The sequence below is a fragment of the Pinus tabuliformis genome, chromosome 4_1 (assembly GCF_031772625.1).
Source record: "Pinus tabuliformis cultivar Carrire ecotype Pingquan chromosome 4_1, CPIR1, whole genome shotgun sequence".
Lineage (NCBI taxonomy): Eukaryota > Viridiplantae > Streptophyta > Pinopsida > Pinales > Pinaceae > Pinus > Pinus tabuliformis.
Window position 1 is genome coordinate 462,841,627 of NC_142303.1, and position 25,667 is coordinate 462,867,293.

General features: G+C 37.4%; 1 protein-coding gene across 1 annotated transcript in view; it reads right to left on the minus strand.

Annotated features, from left to right (window-relative positions):
• Positions 1–9,640: 9,640 nt before the first annotated feature.
• LOC149176428 (DNA polymerase epsilon catalytic subunit A-like) overlaps positions 9,641–25,667 on the minus strand; it is a 125,097-nt gene continuing 109,070 nt past the window's right edge. The window contains 4 exon segments of the mRNA XM_089419910.1: positions 9,641–10,122; positions 10,830–10,936; positions 12,189–12,410; positions 12,532–12,702. Coding sequence (XP_089276036.1) covers positions 9,762–10,122; positions 10,830–10,936; positions 12,189–12,410; positions 12,532–12,702 — 861 coding nt within the window. The 3' untranslated portion in view covers positions 9,641–9,761.

A 25,667-nucleotide genomic window follows, 5' to 3' on the forward strand; every position in this document is an offset into this window, starting at 1 on the left:
GAAATTACCAGGAGGCAGATCCGAACACTGCGATATCCACCGAGACTCTATGTCTTCATTCACAGGTATGTCGAGATTGTAACAGTCACCGTTATCACCGAAATTTCACATCACTGTATTTATACTTATTACTAAGACTGCGGATCAGATCCCTATACCCATCTGAGGTTCTTTCTTGTCTTATTGTGTCATCCGAGGTGTAAAGGTATGCCTTCCTGTAGTACGGATTTTTGCTCCCATAACCATCTAAATGGTATGGTGATCCTCCTTCATCTAAGACCCAGAACACTTGCCTTCCTATAGTGCAAATTTTCTCCTATACCCATACGAAATGTCAGAGAGGAATTGTGAGTTCTTCTTGTTCTTTTTGCATTGACCCTAGACGGGTATTTATAGTGGTTTGTGCCACATATTTGAGCCGACTTGTCAAGTGAACCGACATGTCCTTTCGTTGAGCCGACGTGACTGCCATTTAGTTATTTAATTAAATTTTTGGAGCCAACGTGAAGATGTCCTTATTGTTTTACTTGCACACTTCTTGTGCTTGCTTTTGGAGGATTGTTCTTGGTCTTGGAGGGTTGCTTTACCTTGAATACATTTTACATAATCTTATGAAGAGCTTCTTCATACATGACTTGACTCTTTGACATATTAATAAATCCTAAAGACATCAAGAAGAAGTCTTTTGACCTAGTGACACTTCTTGCTCATGAAACCCATGCAGCAAGGCATACAAAATAATTTATTCTCTTTTATTACATCATTTACAAAGATCATGTCATTATGAAGACCGAACCTAGTTACACTTTCTTCAACACTCCCTCTTAACTAGGGAGGTATTCATAATGGTACTTGGTCATTCTCAATTTGAAGAATTTCTCATAAGAAGAATCAGATTTGCAATCCATCTGTTATAGCATCATTTCAACCAACATTGTTTTCATATAGCAAGGCCTTGACTAACAGCTCTATCTCTCACTTAGATTAGAGCACACAATGTTGGTGAGACCAATGAATGATAGACATGCATCAACATTGTCTCTTTTAGGGTCATACCCACCCAGGTGTTCTCCGAGTATGCCTTACTAGGACCATTCTCATCTTGGGTTCCCAACCCTCAATAATATTGGTCCTCTTTCCCACTCTTGTCTTGGATGCCCTACCACATCCTCAAAGAGTGTCAGATGCCAGATGATTACACAATCCTCCATTATTTCTTCCAACCTGAAGACAAGAATGTCGTGTCTAGCTCTCCCTCTTAACCAGGGATGAGTTCCAAGTTTCTCTTCACTTAGAAACTTACTCGAGTTCCTTTACTCACAGGAACCTCCCAGAGCTCCCTCTTACCCAAGGACTCTATCATCAATACTTTATAGGGTCTTCTAATTGATTGACGATCCAAGACTTTGATGTCATCAATTTCTTCATATGTAGGGTTCAACCATCCATCACTTTCCTTCATCATGTCATTCCTTCTTTCCCGAAAAGTATCCTCCTTGGATTTACATCTGAGGCTTCCTTCATAGGGTCATCTATCTTCATTTTTCCTTCAACGATTATTGCTCTAGATCACAAGGTACATAGTTATGACATCTTTCACAACTCTCCTTACCTTGGCCCTGCGCACATACCCAGACTTTATCCAAGAGGTCAAAAACCAAAAACAAATCACATATTACCTTTTTGGTGATGGACTATTCCAGTGACATCTTCTTTTAGGTATCAACACCCTACATACATTGTTGACATATCTCCCAAAGATATATCAACAGTTTGTATAAGGTTCCTAGTCAAATCTTCCTAATCCTATGGATGTTGATTGCCTTCATCATGGTTGCATATTTCACGATCTCTTCCATGCTCACATATTCCATTCTTAGGAGCTTTCAATCAGAGTTCTTTAATTGTAGTCAACCACCTCATACTTCATATGAGGACATATTATGTTGATTTCATCTAGTGTGACTTATGTCTTTCTGCATCCTTTCATAGGAGGAGATCCTTTTTCTCTCGATCATGCTTGATCCATGTTACCTACAACCATATGTCATGACATTACAATATTAAATACAAATACAAGCATACATACCTCTAGGTTATCTAGGCTTCTTCCAGCAACTTCCTTGATTGAAAATATCTTCAATCTCCTGAACTGTTTCATTTCTCATGACATCAGTTCTTCATTTCATGAATTCCATAAGTTGGATTTCCTGATGAAACACTTGTTGCCTTCCCAGACTAGGGGATCCTCCATTTGAGGTTTCTATCAAAGAACCTTCAGGATCTTGCATATCCCCATCTGGCAAATGTTTCCTTTGACCTGGATGACTTCTTCCTTTCCTTTAATGTCCAATGAGATTCCCAAGAGCTATGTCTTTCATGTTCGACTGCCATGGATTTTTGTCCTTCATGATTCCCATGGTGATATTACGAGCTCTTGTTTCCAATGCTTCCATGATGCCACAATGCATCTTATTATCATGGTCATATTTGCAAGGGATTTTGAAGCCTATGATAGGATCCTTTTATGAGGGACACCATCTCACTTATGGTAGAGGTCTGTTACTCCCTCTTTCCTTGGTCCTTTTCTTCAGCTTCCTCCACCCTTCCAGCGATATGAGCTCTTCTTCCATAGTACTATTCTATCCTGTCAACTTACCTTTTCTTTTCTGCACATATTTGAGTCCTTCCAACTTGTCTTTCTCTATCTAGCATAGAGACCACAAACTGTTGATTGAAGAAGCCTTTTTGTTCATGGACAATTGTTACCTTGCTTATCAATATCAATATCAATGATGATTATCCTTTCATCATTTTTCCCAGATCTAACAATTGAGATTTTATGAAGATATTTCTTCATTCTTTAATACCTTCTTCACTGCATTTCAGAGAGTACCTCTTCTAGCATTTCATGTATTTCTTATATGTCTCCTTTCTTGCTACATAGAGATGAGAGGACCTTCATGAACTCAAAGCAGACCTGTTCACTGACTTCTCTTCTTCATAAGGATTCAATGAATCCTTCTTATTATATGTGAGGACCTTAGATAACCCATCTACCATATAGATCTCCTTGCAATCATGAAGTCATTTAACCAAACTTGATTATAGAATGAAAATATCCTTACTTGATATGTGAAGATGAGATCTTCACCCTAATCATGATGACCGTTGATGAGGCAAATGTATTGATGTTTCCAACGATGAGATCCTTGATAGGAAGATTGCCTTCTTTCCCTTCGAGCTATCTTGGTATACAAACTGTTGATATAATTGTACTTATGGAACCTTATAGTATGCAACATCGTATTGAGGTTGTTTGTCCATCAAATAGTATAGCTTCTATATCGAGTATTGTCCACTCAAGCTCCTATTTCTGCCCTTAATTAATTTCTGAGAATCCAAGATTTCAAGACTGAGATAGTGTCATTTATCGAGACTGTGGGAGGCATCAATGTTGTTGGTATGTATCTTGAGATTTAAGGGTTTCATCTTTTGACTGCATATCTCCAAACCCTTGTTGTTGTAGACTGTCATTTTGGACTTCAACCTTCTTCGAGATGATGTAGTCTTTGATTGCTTTATGGACATCTTGATGAGAGTCTTGGTGGACTTTTAGTGATGACTATGGAGACAAAAGATCTTGTTGGTGTAGATTATCTCTTTGATCAAATAGATAGCAACCCTTGTTCCTATATATTGTTGTTGTAGGCTGGTTCTTTGAATCCTTTGATCTAGGGTTTGATCAAGATGTAGATTTTCAGCTTGCTTAGATGCTTTGCTTGAAACTTGATCTTTGCATGTCCCTTTTTTGCCCTCTCTTTGACTTCTGAACCTCGCTCTAATACCATGTTGAAGAATTTAGGGCATTTAGAATTAAGGTGATTCTTCTTAACATGATAACAATTTGTTAAGTGTTTATAAAATTTATCTTAGCTTGATCTTCTTTTCATTATTAGTGTGTGTGTTTACTTCATCAAACTTCTATCAAAAACAAAAGAGACAAGAACACAAAATATTTGGCTTTCTGTCAGGGCCAAAACCTCTCCCTCTTGGAGAGGAAAACCCGCACAAAATTCTTCTTATAGAGATTCCAATTGACGAACGCCAAGACCATGACCCCTGACTTATTCCGCCACTCCAAGACCAAGACATCAATCCTCTTCTCTGTAACTACTGAGATCTTCATCATTGTTGCACCATTGAAGCCATCACTTATTGAGATCTTCACTGCTGCTTCTTCATTATGTCAATGAGGTCTATTGAGATCTTCACTGTGACAATCACCATAATGACTTATTCATCATACCTCCATCATTGCACTCTAGTTGAGCTCATCATCACACTGTTTGTGATCATGTCGAGAGTGTATTTCAAAACTGTGATGATCCTTGTCACCCTTTTCTTATTATGTCGAGACAATAATTCTTTTCACTGCTTCTCATTATGTTGTAACCCTTGTTACTTTCATTGAGTCTCCTTCTCATTATACCAAGACCACTACAGAGATATCTCTTGGATCTTCTTTAGTATGCCAAGACTATAGCAGTGTTGTTGAGAGATCATTGAGATATATATCGAAATTACTAGGAGGCAGATCCAAACACTGTGATATCCACTGAGATTGTGTGTCTTCATTCACAGGTATGTTGAGATTGTAACAGTCAATGTTATCACCAAAATTTCACATCACTGTATATATACTTATTACTGAGATTGCGGATCAGATCCCTGTACCCATCCTAGGTGCTTGCTTGTCTTATTGTGTCATCCAAGGTGTAGAGGTAGGCCTTCCTGTAGTGCATATTTCTGCTCCCATACCCATCTGAATGGTATGATGATCCTCCTTCATCTGAGACCCAGAACACTTGCCTTCCTGTAGTGCGATTTTCTCCTATACCCATACGAAATTTCAGAGAGAAATTGCGAGTTCTTCTTGTTCTCTTTGCGCTAACCCTAGATGGGTATTTATAGTGGTTTGTGCCACATATTTGAGCCGACTTGTCAAGTGAATCAACATGTCCTTTCGTTGAGCCAATGTCACTGCCATTTAGTTATTTAATTAAATTTTTGGAGCCGATGTGAAGATCTCCTTATTGTTTTACTTACAGACTTATTGTGCTTTCTTTTGGAGGATTGTTCTTGGTCTTGGAGGGTTGCTTTAGCTTGAATACACTTTACATAAGCTCGTGAAGAGCTTCTTCATACATGACTAGACTCTTTGACATATTAATAAATTCTAAAGACATCAAGAAGAAGTCTTTTGACCTAGTGACACTTCTTTTATTACATCATTTACAAAGATCATGTCATTATGAAGACTGAAGCTAGTTACACTTTCTTGAACATTACCTAGCACAAAGAAACAAAGGTAGAAGAGAAATTTTGAGAAGGAAAAGAGGTAGAGACAAAGATGGAGGTATGTAGAACTAAAGACCAAGTAAAACAACACATTGTTTCTTTCATGTATGAATGGATTGGAGTCTCCTTCCTAGTTGTAGCATGAAAAAGAACATGTTGAAACTTGTTAATGTAGAAGTAGGAGCTTCCAAGCAAGTAGCAGCATGCAGAACATAATCGAGGTAGGAGCCTCCTATAGGTTATAACATGTAGACAATTTATGTAAGTGGGAATAGGAGCTTCCCATCAAGTTGTAGCTTTCAAAAGAGCAGAGGTTGGAGCCTCCAAACGCTGATGTAATAAAGGAAATAGGAGCTTGCCTTTGCATCACAACAATAACAAATTCGTGGTTTTTTCTCTTTATGGGTTTCCCCCTATATCTAGTTTCGACATGTGATTTCTTTTATGTGTTGATTTTTGTGTTGTGATTTACATGTTAAATGTTGGTTATATGTTAAAATTGTTGTTCGTATGATGTACTAATTGTCAGTTAATAAATTCAGATAAATATTTGAAGGAAAAGTAAACAAAAATTTGATGTCCATGAATGTACTAAACATATTCACCCCCTTCTCAATTTAGTCAAGTTTCCAACAATAGGTATCAAAGTTGGTTCCTTTTGTATCAACCTAACAACTGGAAGGTAAATGTGGTTGAGTCATCGACTATCAAAGTGTACCTATTCTTAGTACAACAAAATTTCATGAATGGAGAGAGAAGGTAAAAGCATAATTGATTGCATATGGACCTGATGTATGAAAGGTACCCCCTATACAAGAACAACTATGGAATACTCGGGCACAATGTGCAATTTATAACAATCTTCACAATATGGATCTTCAGATGGTTATAGATCAAAAATCTACAAAAGAAATATGGGATAAGTTGCAGGTCATGCATGAAAGAGAAACCAATAGCAACATTGTGGAAAAGGAGAAGAAAAAATCCTCTCAGAGAGAAAATGTTTAATCAAATGAGTCTTGTTCTGCTAGTGTGAATGTACCTAATTATCATGAGGAAAAGACAGATGGAAACCAAGCTAAACTTGACTCAGTCTTGGTTGAGCTTGAAATACTTGCAATTGAAAACAATACCAAAAGAATTGTTGCATATATGTGATGAAAGAAATCATGAGTACAAGGAAGAAATTATTAGCTTGAGGACATAGTGGGAAGAAGCTAGAAAAATTGAAGAGGTGATGAGAAACCGAGTGAAGGAGAGAGATCTACAGTGTGAAGGATTAGAGGCTGAAATTGTTTCAGCTAGAAGCGAGTTAGATAAAAAGAAGAAATTGTATAAAAATATAAATGAGAAGGTTGTGTCCATGAAGAATAAGTCTGAAAAGAATGGTAACTCAAATGCAGTCACAGAGGAAAATAAAGCAACTCCAAAAAGACCTATAGGAGAAGGGGTTGGCAGCATGATTAATAAAGAAGAAAACAAGAACAAACAACAGTCTTAAAAGCAAAGAAATGAGTCAAAGAAGATGTCCTTTGCAAGAAGATAATTTGCTCCTAGAGATGAGTTGAGCAAATCTACAAGGTTCCAAAGGAGGCCCTTTGCTCCTTTGAAAGATGTTAAGTGTTTTTCTTTCCTTAGCCTCGGCCATGTAGTAGCAGACTGTAAGGGAAATCAAATCAAGGCTCATCAACAAGAGTTGCAACAAACATAAAATCAATCACATGATCAACGGTCTTTGTAGGTATAGGTCTTTGATCATAGATGTTGAGAAAATTGATATCTTGATTATCATCATCATGTCTTTCACAAGATACAATCCCTCGCAACGGATTGTGTCCCTTGCTAGGAGGAAGTACCATGGTTTTCTGAGTTTTTAAGGGTAGGACATTAGAAAGACATTTGTAGATCATCTCTACGCTTCACTCAAGAATGCGTATGTTAATGCCTTTCTGGACATCGAGATCCAGAAGAGGGGTGACAAGATCAGCTCAACGATAGTAAAGGCAATTGAACAGGGTGATACTCATACCCATATTCTCAAAGAACTATATCAAATCCTACTGGTGTCTCAACGAGGTGAATTGGATGTGCGAGTTGGGTGGGCTCATAATTCTTATATCTTATGATGTTTTCCCCACAAAGGTCAGGTATCCTGACAGAGGCGCCTTTGTCAAGGCCTTTCAGCAAAAGAAAGCCAAATTTTCAAAAAAAAATTGAAGATTAAACTGCACTAAGAGCATTTAAGGTATTCTTCTCCATCTTACACTATTACGTACATCTTGAATTCTTGAAACAAGAGATTCTCCAACTTGTAAGAACACTACACCAGTTGAAGGACAGTTTGTTGCTCTAGTTTTGCTTGACCTTCATTGAATTCAGCATATGTTACATAACTAGATGGATAGCCTAATTGGATAGAGAACGTCACAAAGTGAAAATTGTGACAGAAGAGGAATCATGAACGGTTACAATGATGTTAGAGGGTGAAGTTGTCAAAGGTCGGAGTGCAAAACTGTGACAAAGAACTTCATTGCATTTGGGACAGTAATATGGTTTGATATATGGGACTAAGACTATATGTAAAAAATTCATGACCCCACTGGGAATTGCCTCCATGATGACAAGGGTTTCCAGGCTGAAACCCACTTTTTGGTTTAGAGTAGCAATTAAAAAGCCCAAGGAAAACAGGTCTTGAAAGCCCAAGGAAATTGGTTAAGAACTTGTTTTCTGTAGACACAAGGAAAACCGGTTTAATTGCCTAAAACCCAAAAGTATTTAGCACGAGTAAAATTCTGCCTCTTTATAGATTACTATCAAATTATTTCAGATAATGCAGTTTTCTTTGAGTAATAGCAATGGATTAACCTACATTCACAAATATCAGCCAATAATGACGGGTCACTACAGATTGACAATGGAACTATGATAACTTTTGCTGGCCTTGAATCAACCAAACTTTAAAAAATCAAAAATCAAATCAAATTAAACCAATTAAAAAACGTAAACACGTTGAAAATATACAAATGGGATTGGTTTTCAACTTTTAGCATTCTTCAATGTTTCCAACGTTTCAGCTTATTTTTAAAACAAGGCTCTCTATCCCTTCCTCCAAAGCCCCTCAAGGTAAGAATTGTGGCAGTGCAAATTTGAAACATAAAAATGTAATAAGCTGCACAATGGTATCTACTCGTTGAAACCTTTATGTTGTTCACTGGTGCTCACATTTAATACATAAAATAGCAACCGCTGCTGAAGCCATACACCAAGTGAATCAAACTTCAGATTCCTGAGCTCAGGGAAGTGAAACTAATGAGCCAGACATACTGCAAAGTATGTATTCATTTTAATAAATAATTATTTGAATGTGGATTCCAGATTTTCTTAGAGCCTCCATATTTGTGTATTTTCTCTCTACTGATTTAATTATAGATATCATAGTATTTAAATGACATGTTCCGCATTCATCCATAGTTGTTTATTTTCTCTCATTAATTATAGATATCAATTTATTTAAATGACATTTTGCTGTATTTATCTTTATAATAGGAAACTTTGGATATTTAATGTTTAATTATTTGGATTTGATGTGTACTTTATAAGATATGCAGGGCTACAGAGTGAGATTTTAGCAATCCCTGTTCCAATCTAGTTCGGATCTTGATAACATTATTTCAACATATCTTCAAGTTTATTAAGAATTGTTATCCATATGGTCTTATTTACAACTCACGCCGAAGGAAACTAGCCATTTTCACAATTTCCAGGTTTATAGGAATGGCAATTTATGAGCCCGTTCCTTTCTTAATTCCATCAATCTGCCTGACTTGAGCATTTGACGTGTATTATAAAGACCAGTGACTTGCTGATGCAATGGAATTTCTAGGAGACAGAAGGATGAAGATGCATTGTTTCTTCTATTTTATCAGCATTTCTCCCCTTTATTTTCAAGTGCAAAAACTGAAAGATAATCACCATTGGCTTGTTCTCTTTAGTGTTTTCTAGGACCTCATTTCATTTGTTCTGTTCTTAGTATATCGAGAATCCTCGATTTGTACGGCGTTTTAAATATTCTCTCTGTCACGACGGTAGTGCTGTTGCTTGCATCAATGTGAATGTTATAATTTTCTTTGTAGAGTCCTATGTGGGACGTATTATGTGATTACATGTATGAAACAATAGTGGAATACAACTATTTCAAAGGATCTTGAAATATTTTTTACAAAAAAAAATTATGCAGACAGTTGATTTTGATCAATCCCATCCAAACCAAAAAACTCAATAAACACATTCATATGCTGAGTTTAAATGCTATTGCACGTCAATGATACCATTTGCCCGTTATTGAACAACAGCATTTATATATTCATATTTTACAACATGTATTGAGAACGACAACGGATCTAGTTGATCTCTAACACCCATGAAATGCACTCTCTAAGAAGTTGGAATTGGTGATAAACTGCAATGTTGAGGAAGACCCGCATTTTGCCAAGGAAACCCCTGGGATCATCTTTACAAAGGAATGAACCCGCACAACTGCATTGCTCAGTAAGATGGGATGACTTCACTTGGCGACACTTTGAACATACAAGGTCTTGTACGTGGTACAAGCGCTCCCTTTGGCGTACAATTTGGAGTAGTGCGTTTTCAATCCACTCTTTGTTGTATGGCTGACCACACTGTGGCACAGAACATCGCCAATCATGCTCTAGCAATGCAGCGTCACGGCATAGATCCAAGTCCCTGCAGTCATTGCAATAACTGGAACCAAAACAGCGACCAGCTTTTATCAGTAATATTTCAATTCAGTTTAAATCCGGTTTTTCCAAAAAAAATAGATAAATAATCCCCTAACATTTATTGCGTGCTCAAAAAATGGGAGTTGTGATCAGTTGAAATTAATATTATGCTTTACTTAGAGAACCAGTACACTTATATGCAAAAGACCACGACCATAATAGGCTTCTCTGACGTTAAAAACGGATGGCTCCTTTGCTTTATTTTTCTCAAGTTTTCTAGGTCGTTTCCAATATTTGACTTTCCAACATAAGAAAAACACGAGTAAAATCTGAATCAAAATTTTGTTTACGTCAACCAAAGCTTGGTTTGATGGGAAAGCAGGAGTGTTTCACAACTTCCAACAACATTCAAATCTTCTCAAGGACATGCTTCATCCTTTGAAAGCCGCCTTGCCCATGCAAGCTGCCCATCTCCAGCAGTTGGTGCCACATGAAAGTCCTAGGCGGCTTCGGTGGAATAAATATCCCAATGCATGGTTCCTTAGCCAAAGGGATCTTTCTAGTGTTGCAAGCCAACTATGGTGCATTGTAATATTCCCAGAATCGTCAGACTTGTCACACAATGTTAATATGAAACATCTTGTCGAAAAAAAAACCCTTCCACAATATAAATGTACTTGCTTCAAAAATAAATAAATAAAAAATCCTGGGCATGTTTTGTTTCTTTACCTGCAAATCACATTAGGAAGAGTGAATGATAGGCATGGATCATGAAATTCTGCCTCTGGAGAAAACTCTTTTACATGGACCAACTTTAAAAGGTTTTTTCGCATTACCTGCAGCAAAAGCAAGAGTTGAGTATCTAACAACTGCAATGCATACCTGAAAATGTGTTCAAACATTTCAGCACTTAATTCTACAGATAAAAATAACCTTCTTACTTATCTACATCCATGCTAACATAACTACATATGATCATAGAAATTTAATATAACAATTTAAATTCAGACCCCAAGTCGGACTTAAAGGATGTAGAAAACAGCTAATAAACAAAACGACCGTTGCTAGAAACTTTGCACAGTCATGCTAGTAGGTGAATAACGTGGACATTACGAAAAGGAAAGCATATTAGGATGCTTGAAAACTTCCAATTTTACCTTATTACCAGGTGAAAATAAAGAGGCATACATTCCACAGTGCTAGAAACATTTAACTGATAGTTAGGGATTATTCAAATTGAATAGATAAAATTTACTAACAAAATTAAACTGCAATGATTTATGCCAACAGTTGCTATTTTAAATTGATTAATTGATGTGTCAAAAATAAAATAAGAAGTTGCATAGAAAGGATGTAGAGTCTCTTGAAATTGGGGACAGGCAGATATGCTGGCACTCCTTTTATATGCAATAGGGTAGTCTGCATATCACAGCTTGGACCAATGCTGTATACTTCTTGATCTGATTTTATTGTTCAGTAATTAAATAAAAGAGGCATTTTCAGATTTTCTTTAAAAAAGATGAAATTACAGAATAAGCATCACACTATATTGAACTTATTTATGTATGGGCACCCATAATTCAGGGGAATGCAACCCAGACAGGTCTAGAACAACTATCTATATGGTGAACTTGTTCTTTATCAACTTCTTAGCATGATGCATTCTTCTCTTGTATAACCAACTGAATTTTTAAATCTGTACAACTACCCAATGTAACAAATTACACTCGCATTTCATTTATTCTCATAGCAGACAAAAGTTTTTTTTTAACCTATGTAACAATATCCTACCATGTGCATTGCTTGAAATTGAAATAATACTTCCGTTGTTTTTCCAGAAATTGACAAAAGTCTTGATACAGGCTTTAAAGCTTTAAAAAAAATTGAAACTAAGCCATAAACAACTTTCATATTTTTCTCTCAAGATTTGTACACATAATTCAAACTAAACATGCTAGTTGTAAAGATTTAAAACTTAAACAATTCAAAGTTAACTATACAATTGAGGCCATACAAAGTATAAGTTGGATCACATCCTTGCAAATAATAAATAAATGAAATCAAAGATATTATGGTCAAGACTATTACCAAAACATCATGTTGAACACGTTGATCAAGAGCAAGAACGGCACAAACATGCTTAATGAATTCCAAAGCACCATCACCCATTGGTAAGTGAGAACCAGCTAGTTTTGGGAATTCATGGGAAACAGCCTCTGCAGAAGCATCCTCTTTTCTTCCTTTAGCAGTAATATGACGCAGTATATCACGGACAACCCTCAGAAGCTTATCTGTAAAGTATGAAGCAATCTGCAAGATAAATTCAGAAAAAGTCATGATGATTCGACACAAACTTCAGTACCCCTCTATTTATATTTATAATTAAATAAAATAAACGCCAAGAAGTTAGAGATATATTTTAGCTAGTTACCTGCTCCTTCAGGAATGAGACTTCCTCCAATTCAAGATCCGCTGCTGCTGCAACTGTAACTGAAGGTGTGCAGAGACTCCCCTCCCTTGCAGCAGCACGCAATGCAGCCTGCTCTTGTGAGTGTTTCCAAGGGCTATATATAAATTCAGACACTATGACGACAAAATAATCCTGTACCCAAAAGGCAAGATGTCCTTAGATCTTGTTCTATATAATGTGAAATCGTAAGTGCAATTATTTGTCTCTAGTTTTATATTTGCATGTTGAGGAAAAACAAGGAAAAACAAATTCATAAATCAATAAATAAAGTGAAAGGGCAAATTCCTAATAAGGAAACCAAGGGAAATGTATGTATCGTTAAAGACAGTCCAAAAACAGAGTAGTCTCTAGCCCATACCATACTCCCAAGAGGGTGACTACTATGTCTAAATAAATCTCCCGTGAAAAAAGCCAGCCTATTCAGTTCTGACTATTCTTATGGCCAAAGCTTTTGTAATGATTTTGTAGGCAACATTTAGAAATGTGATGAGCCTCCACCCACCAGTAGTATAGCTCGTTGTGTAAGCTTAATTAACCCCTGATTCAAAATCTTCGAATTCTTTTTCCAAGGATCTCTTCAGTGATCATAAACAGATCATCCCCTACAGTATCCCAAATGGCTTTATGAAATACAAAAGAGGGTCCATCCAACCCTAGAGATCTTCTATCTTAAGTTTGGCTGAGGGCCAAGAAGAATTTTTCTTTCCAGACATCCCTGTTGAGAACTTCTGTCTAGTGGCCTCAGCTTCCAGGTTCAGCACCACTTGACAAGTTCATACTGGTGATCGAGTTGCGAATCTTTGTGGAAATGGTTGATTGCTATTGGTTTTTTATGAAACATCAATATAAAATCACTGTTCAGTACCCCTCCCCTTTTCGTTTTGGGATTCAAGAAACATTAAGCAGGAGTTGGCTTTACTTATGAGAATGAAACTCAATGCTCTATATTGTAATGTTGAGTCCCTCTCTCTGGTATACAAGCTCGTCTTACCTTTTTGACTTTTCAAGGGCAGGATTTTCCTTGTGCCTAAGTTTTTCATGTGCTGTAATCATTTGTTCCATGTACTTATATGCCGCATTTTCCCCAAAAAAATGAACAGTGCTTTACAAGGGCCTATTTGGAGAGACTACCGTAGGCTGTGATTAGCCCATTTGTTCATAACAGCAGAAGATTGTACCTTCGCATGCATAAAATGGTGAAGTTTTTGTAGCTTTAAAAGGCCTTCTACATAGGCTTGGTGTCTTAGCATGTAGAAAATATTTGATGAACAGTGCTTTACAAGGGCCTATTTGGAGAGACTACCGTAGGCTGTGATTAGCCCATTTGTTCATAACAGCAGAAGATTGTACCTTCGCATGCATAAAATGGTGAAGCTTTTGTAGCTTTAAAAGGACTTCTACATAAGCTTGGTGTCTTAGCATGTAGAAAATATTTGATGGACTCTTTAGGTGCTCGCTTGTTGGAGTAAGTCATATTATGATTTCTTTTTTAAAGTTAACTTAGGAAAAGTACAATAATTAATTTAATTAATTATTTTGGACTATTAGGCCAAAGTTCTAAGGATAAATAATAAAATTATTTAAATGGCTTAGATATAATATTAACCATTGATCTCAAGTGAGCCTTAGGATTTAATTTTAGTCATTTATCACTTAAGAGATTAGGGTCAGGGATTTTGGCCCAGTAAAAATATATAATAAGCCTATTAAATTTCTTGACACCAGATCAGATTTACTGTTCGATAAAATTTCTCAGAACAGAAATAAAAGTAATTTCTTCAAATCTGAAAATTTATAACAAAAAGTACTCTGGGTTCTTAACTCCGTCATGCACAGCAGAAATAAAACAGAAACCAAGCACATTAAAAAAATTGACACAGTTTTTACCCTGGAAAAACTAATGGGGGAAAACCAACAAACTTGTTCTCTTTATTCAGATTCAAAAAATTGATTACAGCAACCATTTTCAGGAATTTTATAGCAGCAAATAACTCAGAAATTTCAGTCCTTCGACCCAGCGAAAGAATAGTTGTACACTCTGATGCAAATCAGCCTATATGGCCCAGCCAATCAGTCCACAATTCAGCCTTCTTCAGCCCCCACGAATTGCCCAAATCAGCCTATCAAATTGGCCAAATCTCTGCTCAATAAAATCAACCTGAACGGCCTGGTACCTCGGCCTCCACAAGTCTATTTGCTACCTTTGAAAGATAGCCTCTTTGCTGATCCAAACTTTGTTGCCACTTCGATCCCCTGTCATTGTTGAATGCCCTGCTCTTGTACCAAATCAAAACTTATCTCTCCAACAACCCCTTTCCCTCTTTTATAATTTTCTGAACTAATCTCCAAAGTAATGGAAGGATGAGATTGCACCTCCATACTTGAGATCAACGGTCACCGTATAATCTTTCGTTGACCTCTTAACTTTTAAAAAGTGGCCAATAAAATAAAAAATTAAATTATTGATTCTATGCCTAAGTTTAGACCTTAGGCATAGAATCAATAATTTAATTTTTTATTTTATTGAAAATAAAATAAAAAATTAAATTATACTAGCCAATGGCAACTTAGCCTCTTATACTAGCCAATGGCTGAAAAATAATTCAGCTGCGAGAGAAATTTGATGATTTATTGCATGTCATGTCACTTGAGGAAAGAGGGAGGCCAACTTCAAGAAAGAGGGAGGCTGAGTTGTTGAAGAAGATTGCCAAATTATGGAGGAGTTTGAATTATCCAAAGAGGCCGATTTCTCCAGCGCGCAAGGGTCATATGAAACACGGAAAAAGGAAGGTCGACTTGCTGGTAAGACAAGTTTATTCTCCAAAAGGCCGATTTGCTTCAAGTGGCTCAATTTCCAGAGCCCAAATTCTTTGAGGCCGATTTTCCAAGTGCCCAACAATTGTAATTTTTCTATGTATTCTTTGTGGGTCTAACCAAAATTTTCCCATGAAACTTAATTAAAAAAGATTGTGTTGGGTGTAAATTTGTTGTTGAGGTGTGATTGATCTCTTCAATTTATTTCTGCTGCATTTTTAAGTTAATATACCAGTGTATTTATTTTTCAGCAAATTCAAACAAAAATTGAAATAAATATTTTTTGGGGTTTTAATAATTTGTTGAAGTGAACTAAATCAGATCTGGTGTGAGAAAAATGAACATAAAAGATCTCCACTTGCCCCTGTCTTGGATGGAATGTTTTAAAACTCAGATTCAGACTTGAACTTGGATTAACTCAGACCAATCTGATTTCAATATCCTAGTCTACATAAGAAATATATAGTTTAAAGATTCCAAATCATCAAAGACAAAATATGCAAAGTCTGCTCATGCATATACCATGTAAGGGTGAATATATCAAAAAACTTCAAAATGGCACCGAGTGCAATACACATCAAGCTTCAGCCTTCAGCAACAAACTACATAATCAATGAGGCTCCAAATGGCCTCTACTTTAGAGTCTGAAAAACATGCTACAACCATCTCTTTTTGACTAGCCTAGTCTTCTTCAAATTTTTCAATTCCAATCTAATCTGTCCAATTTCCTCTATTGGGTCCATGCATGGGGCAACTTAGCCTCTTATACTAGCCAATTGTTCTTTCAACCAACAAATTCCCACACCCACCCACCCACCCCCCCTTGTCGACAAAAGGTCCTTCAACCAACTTAGCCTCTTATACTATCCAATTGTTCTTTCAACCTACAAATTCCCGCACCCCCCCGGCAGAAGGTCTTTCAACCAACTTAGCCTCTTATACTAGCCAACTGTTCTTTCAACCAACAAATTCCCGCACCCACACCACCCGCCCCCCCTCCGCCTTTTATTTCTTGCAATATTTGCAATAAATCTCCTCGTCAACAATCTGCATAGTCAAATATGCAACATTCCAAGCAGCAAACCCTCTCTTAAATGCTTAAAATGTGACGATCATAGTTCAAACTAGTAGAAGGCTGAAAGTACAAAACTTTAAAGACAGATTACAGATCTCAAATTTAATGAGAGGAAAACATAGGGACAGATTTATCATTCAACTGTTAACATACAGTTACATGGCTGGGGCAAATCACTTCTCTTCCACACTGCTCCAAAACTTCAGATGCTCAATGAGAGAGGTGTGAGGCAAATGCCCAGGGGGTTATCTCTTTAAAAGTTTTTGGTAGGGTTTAGGAATTAAGATTTTGAATTTTTTAATTAAAAATCACATTTTCCATGCCGAGTCCACCACGATGGTGTCTAGTAGCTACTCAGCCAAATCATGTTTTGACTCAGCTGGTTCAATACCAAACCAGCCCCCAAAACTGAGTGCTTGGCCGAGTTGGTATGGTGGCCAGTCAAATCAGCCAAATTGACTGTGTCCAAGTTGAATCAGACTGATTTTAAAACTTTGCTCTGATTCAAGTTGATGTTCTACTGATGGTGAGTTCTAACATGTTACCTAATTGAGCAATGTATTATCCTACAGGGTCTCATGGTTGGTGTTATACCAACGATTGCCTACAAAATCAAGACTTTCCGTTAGAGGACATATATGAAAAATTCATTCATTGTGACAAACCAAAGGCCATCAAGCACCGCTTTTTCTGATGCTCTCTCCCACCAGTGTTGGAAAACAATGCAACAAAAATTATCTTATTTACTACAAGGTAATATTCATCGACAGACAGCATTGCTTGGGGACTACAGTCAACACCTTCTTAGCCATTGTGTTCATCCTTGCCATATATATCCAAACTTCAGTTATGTCCTTTGAATTTTCTCATTGCACTGAAATTATCAGCATTGTCTAGCTCTTCTATATTTTGGTTTTTTCAATCGTAATCTGGTGATACAATGTTGGGCCAGATTTTGATCTCTGGTAAATTGTGTTTTTGAATGCATAAATGGATTCAACACTGTAAAATAACCCCAGGGCACTTGGATTGTGCAGACTACATAGCTCAAACCTGTGATTCTAACAAATCTCTGCAGATATCGAGCAAAATTGACTGGAAAATATGCCTGAAAAAGGGCCAAAACATAGAAGAGTTAGACTATGGCATAAGTATGTGTTTGAATGAATTGTAAGTACAACCTCTGATTTCCAAAAGTTGCCTTTAAATGAGGTAAGCGTTCAAATAAAAAATAAGTGTTTTTTGCACACCAGAGATCTCATCTCCTGCACGCCATGCCCAGCCCTGGGATGACCAAACTAATCACCTCATACTACCCTGTTGATCTTTCAAATTGAAGCAAAAAACGGCAGGCAGTTCTATAGTGCACTAGACAATAGAATGGTGAGACCCAAGTTTGTCCTCATCCTCCCCATCCAGGAGGCCAACCAATATTATTGAGACCGGCTCGAGGGTATTGATTTGTACCAATGTTGAAAAATAGACATCGGCAAAAAAACAAAAAGGGTCCAGAAAACATCTTGGAAACATCAGCTAAAAAACCGGCAAACTACGTCACATATTAAAAAATACAAAATATTCATTTTTTTCAAAATCAGGAAAAATTGGCAAAAGTCTGAAAAAATTGCAATTTTTTCAGGCCAAAAAATCGGCTGGTTGAAAAAATCACAATTTTTCGAGACATCAATGAAAAATCAGTGTTTTTATCAACATTGACATGTACATCAGGCCACACGTTCTCAAGCATTAGAGAGATCAGCTTCAAATGTATTTAGAGCAAAGCACCTCCTGCCCATTATACTACCTCCTAGACTCAAAGGAGCAGCCAAAGATCCCTTCGGAGTTTCCTTCTTTCAACCTCTGATGCTAGGAATATCCCTCGCCCATACATTCCCCTCCCCTCTAAATCATACAGCTAGACCCCCCAATGGTTCCAAAGGAATCCATCAACAAGCCAGTGCCTTGTTCACACCCTTCTCCCTTGGCCATCGAACTCAGGAGACCTTGACATCATCTGCCTCATCATCCAATCTCCCTCTCTCACTCTCTCTTTCTTGACAGGTTTTTGAGTTGTCCATACTCACTTAGTGTTTTGTAGCATTGTACCTTTGTCACGGTTTTATACATATGTTCTGATGTTATGCTTATGTAGGTTTCTTTCTTTATAGTATTTTCAGCATTTCTAGGAGTTGTGCTTGCAGTCCCACATTTTATTCATATTTGTACTCTTTAGTCCCATTGACCTACTTTTGTGGTCATTTGTCGAACATTAATATAATATCTTGTCTTATCTGCTCAATCATGATGCTAAGAATGTATGTGCCAATATTGTTGATTTTTGGTAGTTGTGGTCAGTATTCAAAAGGAAGAAATTTAAAATCTGAATTTTTTAATTTAATTTGCCCCCAAAAGGTCAGGTTGGCCCAGCATAAGGAGACATGCCCCTTGGGCACCTCATGATCACTATTTATACCTACTCAACCTCCTTATTTGCACATCAATTCAGATCAACAAATCAACTATTCTTCTGTTCACACGTGCGAGTTAAGGAGGAGGATTTCCAAGGAAGAAGAGTTTTTGAAGCAGCCTAGTTTGACCTGCGTTGACCAACATTGACCAAAGTATTTCCGGGCTAGGTTGACTGAATTCTGAAGCAATTACAAGAGGCCAAATTTCGACCCTGTTGACTAAGTTTGCCGAATTCTGAGGCAGCTGGTGGCTGAATTTCAGCCCTGTTGACTGAGTTTGACTGAATTCTGAGGCAGCTGCAAGAGGCTGAATTTTGGCCTTGTTAACTGATGTTGACCGAATTTTGAGGCAGCAGCAGAAAGGCCTAATTTTTGGTCTGTTTGACTAAGTTTGACCTATGTGGTTTCTTTGGTTTGTTTGACTGGAAAATCAAAATGTACTTTTGCTGAATTGAAAATTTTCTCCTAAGAAGAGATTGTTGGATTTTTCCTGAGTTTGGGTTTTCCAAGGGTAAAATTTGTGTCTCTTTTTTGCTTGGTTGTCTCTTTATGATCCTACTATCATTATTGCATTACTGTTAATATTTTCTATGTATAGTTACTTAATGATGTATGCAATATAAGTGAACTTGGCTAAAGAAATCATTGGAAAGTAATTATCAGTATAGAAGATCAAAATACTTAAGAAAATCAACATGGTATTAGAGCTTACGTGAAAGAACAACCATTAGAAGAGAAGTCCTAGACTAAGTTCTGTAGCCCAAGATCAAAGTTTCAAACCTCAAACCAACAAGAGAGGACAAGTTAAAAATGGTTTCAATTTTGTCTGAAGAAAGAAGTTGAGTTGATTAAGCTCAGGGGAAGATTGTTTTGTTTGTGCCCTAGAAAGAGGGACTGAAACCTTGTGGAGGTCAGCCAAGATAAGGCCACATACAAGGACCCAAAGTAAGAGGCCTAGTAAGACCTGAGGAAGGGTTGGTTAGGATATGACCTGGCCACAGAAAGGTGTGTTGAACCAAGTAGCCAAAGAGGATGGACAAATCCGAGGACAAGGCTAGATTGATGAAGGACCAAGGGCTTTAGGCAGGAGGCCAAATTTTTGATAATCCAAAGTCATTCCTGAAACATAGATTCGGTGTTCTGGGGCCTAATCTGAGGCTAATTTCTTTATTGTTATTCAAGATCGTAGGACAGTCCTAATTGGACCGCAGGAGTGAACCGAGGTTAGCCTTTTCTGACCTTAGACCTAGGGCCGAATTGGATAACTTGTGACATGTCCTGATATGATAAAGGCATGATGTGAATCTCTTTCAAATGACCTATTGCATGTCTAGCAACGCTGCCATTAGAGTCATCTATTGTAAAGCTTACTCAATCCTGGAGTAAAGCAAATCTCACTAAAGTAATACTTATGTGATGACAAAAATTATTTGATTCATCATGCATGACTATGTGGTCACAAATTGTGTTCAAGCAAGTGTGGATTAATTGCCCTTCTGAGTTGATTCAATTTGAACAAAGGTTCCTCATTTTGTTGCAGTTTTAGTCCAAGGTTGTATAAGCATTGTTTTGGAATGATGAATTTTTTAACTTGTTATTGGATCTTGGAGGAGATGGCGCTAAGCAAGGATTTGAAACATCAACAGTATTGATTGATTACCTTGACTAATTCATGGGCTTCTAGCTGATGACCTTGTAGATAAACGATTGTATGTAGAGTCAAGGATTAGTTCCTGTTGGACACCTAATCTGGTAAGCGTTGGTGTGCAATGTGAACAGTCACCAGAGTTCTCTTGAGAACACTTGGTATAAGAAGACCAAGGGTCACAAGAATGTAATATTAATGTACATCTTTGTTAATAGAAATGTATTCACGTTTATCCTATTTGGTTGTCCATTATTCTTGTGTGTCTAACATGGTATCAAAGGCATGATGTTTGGCCTTCTCCGTGGGTTTCTCAACCACTAATTGCGCAGTCTTCTTCCTCATTGTGCGTTTATGCGTTTCTGCCCTGCTATCAGACTAGCGTTGGCCTATGTTGTATACAGCTCTGAAAATCAATTCAAAAATGCTCCCTGCCATCTCTGTTCGCCAGCAGATTCAACTCCTACCTCTGCTCTTGCCTGTAGGTGAACCAAACATTTTAGAAACATGTCTAACTGACCTGGAGACGCTTTTTCCTTTCAATTATCTTCTCTGGGAATTTGCAGGTAGCCACATTTCACCGACATATTTGGCCTCCCACCCGAATTCAATTAAAATTATCTGGCAATTTAAGAGACTTGTTACCTTTCTCAACGTTGAAGGGAGATGATGTGATGATGACATGGTCAAATTGAGCGTTGAATTGTGCATTAAAAGTTGAACTGAAGGCCGATGGAATGCGATGAGGTTGATCTGGTGCGAATATAGCAATGTGTTGGTATGTTTTTTGTTCACTACAAATCATGAAGGCTTTGTGCGTTGAACAATTCTGAATGTTGTACATTGTTGTGCGCTCTGTTGGAACCTCCAAATGGTCTTGAAGGTTGTAAATGTGTTGAAGTGTTGGCTTCCGACCTGGATTCAATTAAAATTATCTGGCAATTTAAGAGGCTCGTTACGTTTCTCAGTGTTGAAGAGAGATGATGCATTGATGAGATGGTCAAATTGAGTGTTGAATTGTGCATTGAAAGTTGAATTGAAGGTTGATGCAATGCGATGAGGTTGATCTAGTGCGAATATAGCAATGTGTTGGTATTTTTTTGTTCTCTACAAGTCGTGAAGGCTTTGAACGTTGAACAATTTTGAATGTCGTATGTTGTGGTGCACTCTGATAAAACCTACGAATGGTCTTTGAAGCCTGTAAATGTGTTGAAGAGTTGGACTATGACGTGTATGGATGGTTTTATGGTGCAATTACTCTTGCGTTGAATTAAAGGGCTGAGTTGGTATGCAAGTGGTTTGTGGTATACGTTGAGTTCTTTTCTTGAAGACCATGCTGGTGTTCGTTGAAGTTTTCAATGACATGTTTTGACATATATGAATTATGAACCTGTGTTGGTTTGATATATTGCATGGTATAATGTATTGAATGCCAGTGTTATTTTATAATTTCACATATGTTGTTTTGAAAGTCGTGTTATGTATGAGCATTGGAGCAGCGTTGACAGGTCTGGTAGTGGGCGTTGATGAACTTCCTGTCGATTTTATTATAATGTTCATACATATTGATGGGTTGGTTGTACTATTGTGGGTAATTCTTGATTTGTGGTATCTTATATGAGTGCACTCCTGCAATGTTATGTGGTATGTCATATGCAAGCAATTGTTGGCTCCTCACTATGGGTTGGCAACATTGATAAGTAAAATCGAGTTAATTGTGTGAAATTTTTATATGTCGGAAATTTTTGTATTGATTTGGTTTATGCACTTTTCCCTATTGGGTTGAGTAAAGAAAAATGAATGCAATGAATGTTGTGCGTTGAAGACCGTTCTTGTTATATGTTGAGTTGGTGCATTAAACTTTGGCGTTGTTGTTGAACACCGTGAACTTCTTGACTGCGCATGAAGTTGTGAATGTTAGTGTGGTTGAAAATGTTGGTATGCCACCTGGTGGATTATGGGTTTGTATTCTTTGCATACATAAATATGTTGGATAACGTGTAGCTTGGATATAGCCATTGTGGAAAAAGTGGTTAGAGTATCAATTCCTCTTATTTTCAAAGCCTGGAGGAAGACATGAAATGCACTGAAGAATGGTATTGTTGGTAACATTGTTTCCTTCTCTTTGAATTTGAGAGGAGTCTTCAACCAGTAATGGGATTATCCTTCTCTTCAATGGATTTCCATCTTATCATTGGGAACAGATAATTTTGAAGAATATTGCATTGCTAACTCTCTGCTTTTACTAGTACATTTTTAGGTCTTTGTTGACTTAAGTTGTTTGAATAATGGTGAAAATTCAAGGTTTATTACAGTTACTAAACACTCTAATCCTATCTGTTGCGGACAACACAGTTAAAATCAACAAGGATACTTTGTTTGATATTAGAACTTGTCTGCAATACGCACAGAAGAATATTGATTTCTTGCAGCTTGAATCACAACTACAGCAAGATGAATTAAAGCAGAAAAGGTATCTTGTTTATAACAATCCTCTCTTTAAGATTGAGACAGACTCCTATCAGCAGCATGAAATTAAACATGAGGTTCATTTAGATCACAATGCCAATTTCAAGAGTTGTTTTGTCGAAAGATGCAAAAGTTCAAGTTCCACTTCCCAACCCATCATCAGACCTTGGGAAGAGATTATCACAACAGAAATTGAATTGGTCTTGGATATGACAAGGATGTGTCCTTTCATATTCCGAAGTATTCCAAATTTCCAAGCCAATCTAATTTCAGAGTGTTGGATTTCTTAATGACAATCCATCTTCACTTGTTCCTACTCTTCCTCCACAACAGCAAATTGTGAAATGCCAACATTGTGACAGAGTTGGCCATGTGAAAAATCATTGTTTTGATCTTCATCCATGTGAGCATTGTCATAAAACCGTTCATCATTCAAACAAATAATTCAAAAACAAGTCTCCTGCAAGAACAAAGATTCACCTTGGATGGATCGCTTCTTGGCAATGGGCTTCAACATCCAAGAAGATATTTCAGTCATATGTCAGAATCTCTTCTAGAGTATTAAAAAGTCTTGCAGTTGAGTTTTCATCTTCTCACCTTGTATCTGACAGGAGGGAATTGATGGTCATCTACAAGTTTCAAATACGCATCAAGCGAGCTTGAGCCACAGCTTGAACCTACTGCCTGAGCCTATAGCCAAATACATCCATACCCACATTCAAAGTTGTAGCCAGAGACAGCCATACCCACATTCAAATTTGTAGCTAGAGATAGAGAAGCCACTAAGCGTTCCTTTGGTTGGTGGCCTTCCTTAAACCACCCCAGGTTGCAGACCTCCCTTTTCCAGGTTGAAGGTCTCCCTCTTCATAGCATTAAGGAGCACTTCCTCTAGCAGAAGACTTCAGCTTCTTGTCAGATTTGGAAGAGTTCCGAGAATCGCACTAAGTGTTCCTTTGGTTGGTGACCTTCCTTAAACCACCGCAGGTTGTAGACCTCCCCTTTTCCATGTTGAAGGTCTCCCTCTTCAAAGCAATAAGGAGAACTTCCTCTAGCAGAAGACTTCAGCTTCTTGCCAGATTTGGAAGAGTTTCGGAAACTGCACTAAGCATTCCAATGTTGGTGGGTAATCCTTAAACCAACACCAGTTGAGACCTCGAGTTCTCCCACCTTATGTCATCATCTCAGACAGCACATTCAACTTATTGTTGTCATGCATTCTTGTATTAGAGCTCTCTTCTTGGACTCGTATGTACCCCTTAGGATTAAGGGGGGAATGTTGGACACTTAATCCGCTAAGGGTTGGTGTGGAATGTAAACAGTCACCGAAGTCCAAGAGACCATTTGGTATATGAAGACCAAGGGTCACAAGAATGTAATCTTAATGTACATCTTTGTTAATAGAAATGTATTCACATTTATCCTATTTGGTTGTCCATTATTCTTGTGTATGTAACAATTCCTTTGGAACCTATTAAAGTAGCATTGATGGCAACTCATGCCATTTCACATAGAAAGCCCTCAACAAAATAGAAAGTCAAAGATCTTGTGCAGTATACTTGGGATAGCTTTCATTTTCATGATGACTATATATATATATATATAGGCTAGTTGTAATTTTACTTTAGTACTGATGTCAACGGTGGAGAAACTTGTTGATTCCAAGTCCATACAGGTCAGAACTGCTCATAAGGGTTTATATTGAAAAATAAGAGTATATCATTTGAAAGACTTAGGGTTATTAAAGTCTTGGATAAGAAAGTCTAGGGTTTGCGAGATAAAACCCTAGAGCATGACTTGGAATGTTGAATACCAAAAGAGTTTGTACTTGGTTAATCTTCTTGTTAGCGTGAAGATGTCATTAGCTTGCAATTGAATCTTTGGTGTGGATGGAAGAAACCCTAGCTCATACAATTCATGCAAGGAAGGAAGGAAAGAAAAGCAACATGCATGAGTAGCTGATGATGAGGACAAGGATGAGAATTTCTAGCTTGATGAGATTGTAGAAAACAGGGATCAAGAGGGAGTTCACATTTCCCTACAATCCTCAGATCAAAAGATAAGTATTTCATATATTTCTTCCTTGATTATTATTACTTTATTATTGGCTAGCCTCTTGTCTTTGTATCTTTTTTTGCTTTGTTATAATTTTTCTTCCATGGCCTCCTAATGAGGTTTACAAGTACATCGTGAAGGCTACCAAGGCTTTGTCTCAAATGGAAGCATCAGGAAAGGTGAAGCAAGTTTGTGGCAAAAGGATTCTCCCAAGATCGAGCATAAACTCAACTAGAGTGATTTGTGTTCAAGAGAAAGAAATTGTACTGATGACCAGGAGATTTCCTAGTTCAATGGGAGCGGGCAGGCCATCAAGTTTGAAGGATGCCATGATGGAGGAAATTATGCCAAAACCTGAGGGGAAGCCAGTGATGACTTCCAAGAGAATCGACAAGATCAAGCATGCAACATAGAGAAGTACAAAGAGAGATTCATCACGGTTCTCCCAAAAAGAGGTAGAGGACTATGAGGAGACATTTGCTCCAGTTGCCAGGTACACTTTTGATAGAATTATTATTTCAATGGCTTTTGTCATGGATTGAAGGTTACATCAGATGGATGTAAAGACTGCTTT